Here is an 8,439-nt window from a genome sequence, read left to right on the forward strand (position 1 = left end):
GCAAGAAGAAACTGACCCACTGGAATGTATGATCAATTGAAATGGTATGAAAAGAAACCATGACTGGTTGGAAACCCTACAACCCTAACTGATGATCAATTGAAGTGCTCTTGCATGGCCTATTAATCCTTGCAATCCTCTCAAACTTTTCAGCTTAATATGTTATTGGATCCTGCGCCAAAAGTAAATGAGTCTGGCAAACACACATCACATTGAGGGTGAGAACAACGCAATGCTATTTTATTCTTGCCCAATGTAATTATCTATGACTCAAAGAAGTGAAACCACAATATACATAGGATTTTCAAGTGCAATTATTGCCTTCAAGGTCTGAACTAACAATTCATCTCTTGGTCCTACAGGAATCTGCAGACTCCAAAAAGACGTGAAAACCTTTTGATTTGAAAAAGACATCCGAATGGTCATGTTATTAACAGCTCTATAAGATTGAACCAATAAAGAGGACAGGTGTGGGACCATTTCTACTTCAACTTTTGTTGGCTATATCGGAGTATTCCGTGGACGTCTACGATGCCTGGAGGGAAGACGGGATCCGTAGCTCCTCGAACAGCCACCTTCGCCACCGCAGTGACATTCACAGGGGGTGTGAAGAGGGGGCCGACGAGCGGTAGTTGGTTGAGTGGCTTCGTGTGTTGAAAGATCTGCAAACATTGAGACACCAAGAAATCACTCTTCGGAAAAGATAAAGTTGGCATAAATATGGTAGGCATGGCAACTTCCAAGTTCTGGGTCAACTCAAGCAAGGTACTAGCAAAATATTCTCAGCGATCCCAAATGATGGAGGACAGTAAAATACAGGCCATGATTATAGACAGCAAGACTTTGACCAATATCATTAAAGCAAAGCGTAGACCATTTTGTGTAGGACCTCGCACAGATAAGTGTCAAAAACATGCCACATTCAATGCAAAACAGATGAGATGGCTTTTGGTCCACTTCCAAAATGTTTTAACTCGCCTGTTAGAGGTGGGAATATCTAATGTTTGTTTCATCACAAGAGTCCTTGTCGGTGACAAAGTGACCAGTTCTTACTAGATTTGCTCATATGAAGAATTAAGCATGCTTCGAGCATGAAAGCAGAAGTGCCCGTTTGTTGATGATGATGGTTACTGCAACAAGGCAGAGTTTCAGAGCCGCAAATCAAAATTTTCCATCATTTCCCAAAACAAGAATATAACCTCTCAGAAAGGTTCTTTTGCTTAGAAGTCTTCATTTATCTATAGAATGAGTGAGAGGATCTACTACCCCCAAAAACGAACTGAAAGGTTAGGGCTCCACACAATGATATGGCATTAATATGAACCCAATCCTCATAACTGGTTTGCATCTTCCCCATATTTGAAATAGGATAGTTTTATTATTTTTTTACACAAAAAGGAAAAAAAGACGATCAAAGAAAGAGCCAAAAAAATAAGACCAAATTCGCTAAAAAGAGTAAAGAGAGAACTGCTTCTATTCCAAGCAGGGAAAGCCAGTTGCTCAGTGATCAACCACAAAGTGGAGCAGACATCAACTGTAAACAATTGAATAGTTTAGGCTGTTCTAGCAACAGAGCCCAAAGCAGAAGCTACTTATTCTATCCATTGGTGAATGCAGTCAACCAAGTTGGAAATTCATGATGTGATTGTAATAAATTAAGAAACGAAGAATGTTAAGAAAAGTCTAGTTGAAACTCACGATTAGATGAATGTGGGAGGTTTTCAAAAATTGAGTAGCTGCAGAAGAACAGTTAATACTGAGGAACAGGTCAACTTACCATCTCCAAAGGAGATCCAATCACTCCCAGGGGTATCTTCATGCTCCCAACCCGGCGAGTCCCATATATAAACCCAGGCCTCAAAATCACTCCTGAGTATATGAAAAGGTTAGTTTTTTTCTGGTATACAAAAGCCATTGTGCAGTGCAGATTGCATAGCAATGCTCCTGTCTGATTATCATGCAACATCTTTTTTTTTTTTTTGGTCGAAATCATGCAACATCTGACTGTCAATTTTTGTAGGATAATGAACAGCAATTAGGCATTGGTGCTGGCCTTATTCTTGAACTATGGAAAGGAAAAACAGTCAGTCTTTCAAGACTTCTACTGTTCATACACTTAAAAACCATAGGGCCAGCATAAGCACATCAATCAAGATCCAATAATAAGATAACTGCCCTCAGTTATTGACCCCTATCCCATACAAATCCATCCAGGCACAGGATGCGAGGCACTTGTAGTAAATCACTAACCCTTTTAGTGTGCAGATTCCTAATTCGGCCTATTTACAAGTAAACGAAAAACAGTTATATCACCTCCATAAGGGAACTTTGTCAGCAGCTCTGTTTCAGCAGCTCTCTGCAGCCAAAATAAATTAAAGAGAATTCAGTAAAGTCGAAATCAAACAGAGAAGCTCATTATTCTTCAAGTTGACGTGAAGCATATGTTATCTATATGGTGAGCAGTTGAATCCAGCTTATAGATTTGATGTTGCACTCAGAAAGCAATTACCCATAGTCTGCTTAAACTTGCACTAACAAAAAGCTTCAATAAAGAGCATTAGAGCAATTTATGGATTATAACTAGGCCTCCAAATAATTGAAGCTTTAACTACCAAATTCTATACACTTGACAAGATGTAAAGTTTATAAACAATACCTTTCCCTCATAATATCCTCGGAGTAAATAATTTACTACACCAAAGTCGGCTGCAGAGATGTATACAAATCTTTTTACACCTGCAAGAGATACAGGTCACAAGTATATCTAGCCATACCATTGTATACAGATAAAGTTTCCTGAAGGAATATCATGAAAGAACCTGTCGATGCAAACAGTCCACAGCAAATGAAATGGTTTGAACAACAATAGTTCACAGCAAACGGTCTATAATCAGTACTTCAGCAATGTCTATGCTAGCCAACAGACAGTCCACACAGCACACCTAGGAATTCGCAATTTGTGGTAACAGTTTAACATCCCTGAGGTAATAAAATGGTTGATTTGCTGAATCCATGCAAGAAACTGCTTTTAGCAAACAGTTTTGATCAACATGTAAATCTTCCGAACTACACTGAAAACACTAGCCAAGTCAATAGAAGTGCAACTGGAAACCCAGCATTCATGAGATTTAGCAAAACGCCACTAAATGTTGCTGGACAGAAAAGTCAAAGCTGAGCTAATCGCGAAATTAGAATACTTCTAGGATAAAAGCAGCAGACTTTGAAAGCATAGTTTGTTCAAAATAAACTGTTCATAATGACGCTGTAAGAATGCCTACATGGAGAGAAAGAGTAGACCTATTTTTCCCATATTGCAAGTCCTACAAACAGATATTATAAGAGTCTAAAGGGGAAAAATGAATACTCATACTTTTCAGCTATCTGTGAGCACAATTGGTAGTACTATTTTAAAAAACCTAACAAGATTATTCTGGAGATAAAAGGTATCAAAGAGAGAGAAAATTCCCAGGACACACTAGCAGCATAGTGATCAAAGACCCAAGAGATGCGTAGTGTTTATATATTAAACCACAGCTTCACCTAACAATTTTGGGTTTAACTCTCTAAGATGGTGTCAAAATCAAGTTCAACTACAGTTTATGAGGAATAAACTATAACATGATAATTGATACCTCATAAACTGTAATGACACCTATTTAGGCAGATACATGAATGATCCCTTGCTATAACGATAGATAGACAGTTATAATCACATATCAAACGAAAAACTATAAAAGGGTTATGACAAGATACGAGAGAGTGGTACCTATTATCGGAGAGGACAGACATAATAATTCAAACTAATCCGGCACTTCAGAAAAAACAACAACAAAGTACTGCACGCAGGGGAAAAAGTCCAGGCACACTTGTTTAAAATGAATTGTATCAAGAATCTGCTAATATTCCAGGCAATTGAATGCAGCAAGGAATTTAATCTCAACAGATAAGTACAAACCTTAACATGATCAACTTTTGGTTAAATGAATCCTCTTACATCAAAAAATGTGATAAGAATTACACCTAGATATATACATATGCAGCCAATTCAAAATAGTAGGGAAAAGCATGGATAATAGTTTCAGAGAATGTAGCACCTATATTCATAAATTACTGACAAAATGCACAATTTCACAGGCGAGTGGTGACCAGAAATGCCAAGGGGAAAGTAGGCAAAACTACACACCTTGCTCTGAAGCAGCTCTAATTGCATTGATATTTGCAGTCCCGTTGATCTTGTACATATGAGAATTGGATCCAAAACCACCGACACAAGATATCTAGACAACAAATTAGCATAAAAGATCAACTTGTCACCCAGATCATAGGGACATCCTATTCTTGCTTTATTGAATCCCTAAAGATCAGTGAAATTCAAATTACGAAAGCTATATGGAAAACAAAATTTACATAACAGATTCATAATTACCAATCACAAGCATGTCTCCACTCAGCCATGCATGCACTTCATTTTCCATTCAGTGGTAAATAGAACTACACCACTTCTGGTAAGTGCAAAGCTAACAACAGATAACTTCAGTCAGAAGTATCTTCCATCACACAACGATATTAGCAGAGATACGATCTCACCAAATCCTCATTTGCAGAATTTGAAATTCACAAGCCAAGATTATCTCAACCCACTATAGAAGATTGGACTACCACAGATAATATGAAACAAACAGGGCTTGTCAGAAGATTGGACTACGACATTGTGAAACCAACAAGGCTTGTCCAATATGGACAGTTAAAAAAAAAAATTCTCCATGGGATCATTGATCGCCTTAAGCCATCCTCTAAATACTGGAGTTAAAAAAATCAAGTTATTTAAACCATCTAAATCGCCACCCAGTATCAACCCTACCTCCAAAGACGACACACATCACACATCTCCTATGTAAGGCGTTACTACACTGGAAAGGCAGACATGTGCAAGCATCCTCAAAGTACGAGTATGGTGTGAGCATGGACGTATCAGTGTTGGTGTGGATGCCCACACGCAGAGACACGCACGCGCACACAGAGAGTCAGGCTAGCAATTCTTACACATGGAGGAGCACGTTTATTCGATTAGCAACAATGATGTAATAAACATCCAGGGAAAGGTTAACAAAAAGATATAATTTAAAAGAACTAAAAGCAGCTGTTTCCACAGTGATGGATCTAGCATTTTACCGATTACTTATGAAGTCAATCATTTTATGTGGCTAAATTCTGAGTATCACACTAATAGGTTCAAGAGACCCACTACTAATACTGAACAGATAAGTGACCACAAAAAAAAAAGTAAACTTCTTATGATGCATGAGATTCTTATTATACTAGACACTGTGATATCTAACAAGAGATGCTAATTACATTATGCATGGAGAGCTTAAGAAACTTACAACAGAGGTGACTCCAGTCAGAGCGTCCTTCAAGGTTTCAGGTGCAAGAAGATTGCCTAACCGATAGGGAGTGGAATTATCAGAGTATAACAAATCTAAAATCTCGCAAAATGAGACTGCTTCAAATGACTACCAAACCTTGATGCCAGGTGACATCATTAGCCCACGTATCATGTAAAGACGACCTTCCAGACCTGAATGAAAGGAGCAAAAATACGTAAGCCTAAAGGCTGAAAAAGAACGAGTCCAACAAGATGAAGTGCATTTATCCCCTTAATACCTATATTGATAGAATTTTGTCTAACCGTCAAAAAAGAAAAATCTAAGTTCGCCAAAGATTTGATACCTCTTGGATCTAAAGCCGACAATTTAATCATCTGAATATTTATAAAGCTCCAAGGCATTCTGAGATAAAGATTTACTTTATGTCCTTGAAAATAATAAGTCCACACCATATGCCATTGATAATCATGAAGCAGCATGCATAATCAATTTTCATCATCTTCTTTTCTATCAACAATGGGCACTATTCATTCCAATGGGTTACATCACATCTTTTCTCCTAAAAGCTAATCAACTTAAATAAGAGCAGTACATCTATCATGAATAGGCATTTACCCTACTGGTCTCACTGAATATACTTATCATAGCCCCGCATGTCTGTATATAAATACATATACTCTAATAGTCTTATGGAGAAACTTGTCAAGTACAAATTATTAAGACACATTCTTGTTGTTCATATCATACCTGCTGAGACTAGCAACAACCAATCCACGATTTAGAGCCTCTTTGCATATATGTGAGCCAACAAATCCATTCCCGCCCAATACAAGTAGCTAATCAAAGTGACAGAAAGCAACATGCCTTAGCATATGAAAATGAAAAACAATAGTATGAGCAACAGTAAATACAGCTAATCCTAAGATAGTGACATGAGGTTGGTTCTCCTTGTTCAACTTCAACAACAATTAGAAGTAATCAATGTCTAGCAAAGTACCTTTTCTGAAGGTGGTGGAGGGATATTAACTGTCTCTGCTTCCTCAACTTTAAAGGGTTCATCAACCTTGTTAGATTCTGTTGAAAGATGTCTCCACCTCGTAGACGAAGATATTTTACTGTTTGATGACAAACATCAAGACCAATATATGCATATTACTTGCAACTGACCAAATACATCAGGACAAAAAGACATTATTCAGACCATTCTCTACCAAAACTTTCAAGCATATAAAATTGCAAAAACTACATGACTGGCAATTCCATTAATGTGCTGCACTTCTACTTCTAAGTTTTATCACATCATCAATGTGCTCAATCAAAGATTCTGAGACCCTCTAAATTCATGTCACTTGGAACCTCTTAATTAATGTCATATGCAGATTATCTTTGTAGTTCCACTCTTCTGAATCCCACCATGTTATTAGCATGCCAAATGCTGAAAGATACAAATTCTTCCAATCAAGCAATAAAAACACAGGTAAAACTTAAAAAATCGAAAGATGAAGGAGCATCGAGAAAAGTTTACCATACCTAGATACAGGGAACAAACCCCACCAAACAGCAAAGAAAGTAAGGCATTGCATACATCAAAGCAGAATATTCATAACTATTCTTATTGGAGAAAAGAGGAAAAAAAGTAGTTATCATCAGAAATATGGATGAGGTTGTCATCTCTGAAGCAACCATTGCCAACATCAGCTAACGTAAGTGATGGTCTCTGAAAACATCCAAGGTTAATGGCAATGATGACAATAGCTTCAGTGAGACAAAGTTACTCAAGATTCATGCCCAAAACAAACTCAGATTATCAAATGAGCATCTCTCTTGACCCCATAACAGTGATTCCAGGACATCAGTTACATATAATCAGCTTGCCCATCTCCACCAAGCACATTAGCTTCGAAGATCGCCACTGTATATTAATCTAATATGCCTTTCAAGTTTCAATCACATTATGCAAAGCATTAGTTTCAAATAAGTGGAGAAGCAAGTGAGCTGACGGAAACATAGTCCACAGACCATGACATAATAATTCCAAAACTACTTGTCAACACCATAAATAGATCATAATCACGAAGCATTAACAGCCACACCCCAGAAGATCAAAGAAAAGTTGAACAGAATCACCCTCTGGACCACCAAGAATCACATTACCCATGTCCACTTAAACATTCATGATCAGTTTACCCTCACCATTGGCCCATTGCAATATACGTATAAACAGACACAGGCCCTCCAAAGCTACTCAGTCCTATCTGACCAGCTACGAAACATTACCATCAAGCCGCAAGTCCAGAGAGACATACTGATCGACCCAGAAGCGCATGTTCCTCAATTGCTCAAGAAAGACAACAAAGAACCACAGGCACGGACCACACGATCGAACCCACAAACAGGAACCGAAGGCAAAGAGCCGTAGCCCAGAACCGTAGACATCCGGAAAAACAAGAACGAAACGAGGGGAAGGGGGGCGAGAAGAGTTACGTGAACGAAGCCAGCGACGACCTCGAATGGGCCAACCGCGAAACCACCGCCCTCATTTCGGAGATCAAGAACGAGGGCTCTTGCGTCGGGGCGGAATTCCTGCGGAATTTCTTGAATTTCCGGCTTTGGCGCAGAGCAGCAGCAGCAGCAGCAGCGACGACGGCATTCGAAGGGAATCGAGCGAAGGCGAAGCAAAGTTCACCCACGAGTGTTTTTTGGGGGGAGGGCACGGGGAGGAGGGAGGGGGACACGTGGCGCGCGCTCCGGGCGGACAGGTCTCGAGCCCACGTGGCGCGTCCTGCGCCCTTGACATTTCTGGGGTTCGCGAGGGCGGCATCCGGTGTTTGGGCGGCGTAGGTTTTGCTTACGGTGCATCCCCACCATCTTGCTTTTTTGCTTAGAGGCGAGCGATCCATTTCTAGACATCTGAGCTCAATGGATTACATGTAGACGATTTGGTCAGATCATGTGTATCCCATTATAATTAATGGTTAATATCACGAAAAATCTCAAATTGATACATCTGTGATAAATTTACCCCAAATTAATTTTTGACCTCTAAAAATAT

General features: G+C 39.1%; 1 protein-coding gene across 1 annotated transcript; it reads right to left on the minus strand.

The window, feature by feature from the left end:
• Window positions 1–212: 212 nt before the first annotated feature.
• On the minus strand, window positions 213–8,056 carry LOC115671519 (uncharacterized protein At1g32220, chloroplastic). The gene is made up of 10 exons (XM_030593120.2): window positions 7,872–8,056; window positions 6,385–6,502; window positions 6,135–6,223; window positions 5,523–5,578; window positions 5,385–5,440; window positions 4,184–4,277; window positions 2,657–2,736; window positions 2,314–2,356; window positions 1,778–1,869; window positions 213–662 (listed from the first exon to the last, which is right to left on the minus strand). Exons 1-10 carry the CDS (start codon window positions 7,925–7,927, stop codon window positions 483–485), a joined length of 864 nt encoding a protein of 287 aa, XP_030448980.1. The 5' UTR covers window positions 7,928–8,056; the 3' UTR covers window positions 213–482.
• Window positions 8,057–8,439: the final 383 nt, after the last annotated feature.

The sequence above is a fragment of the Syzygium oleosum genome, unplaced genomic scaffold (genome assembly GCF_021117445.2).
Source record: "Syzygium oleosum isolate NSW1041296 unplaced genomic scaffold, Sole_v2.1 Sole_v2.16, whole genome shotgun sequence".
Classification (NCBI taxonomy): Eukaryota; Viridiplantae; Streptophyta; class Magnoliopsida; order Myrtales; family Myrtaceae; genus Syzygium; species Syzygium oleosum.

Excerpts from the sequence above, each read along its gene's own strand:
- LOC115671519 (XM_030593120.2), bottom strand. The coding sequence starts at position 7,927 with ATGAGGGCGGTGGTTTCGCGGTTGGCCCATTCGAGGTCGTCGCTGGCT. Across the intron at positions 1,870-2,313 it reads GACAAAGTTCCCTTATGGAG|GAGTGATTTTGAGGCCTGGG; the intron begins GTGATATAACTG and ends TCATATACTCAG. Across the intron at positions 663-1,777 it reads TTGGATCTCCTTTGGAGATG|ATCTTTCAACACACGAAGCC; the intron begins GTAAGTTGACCT and ends CAATGTTTGCAG.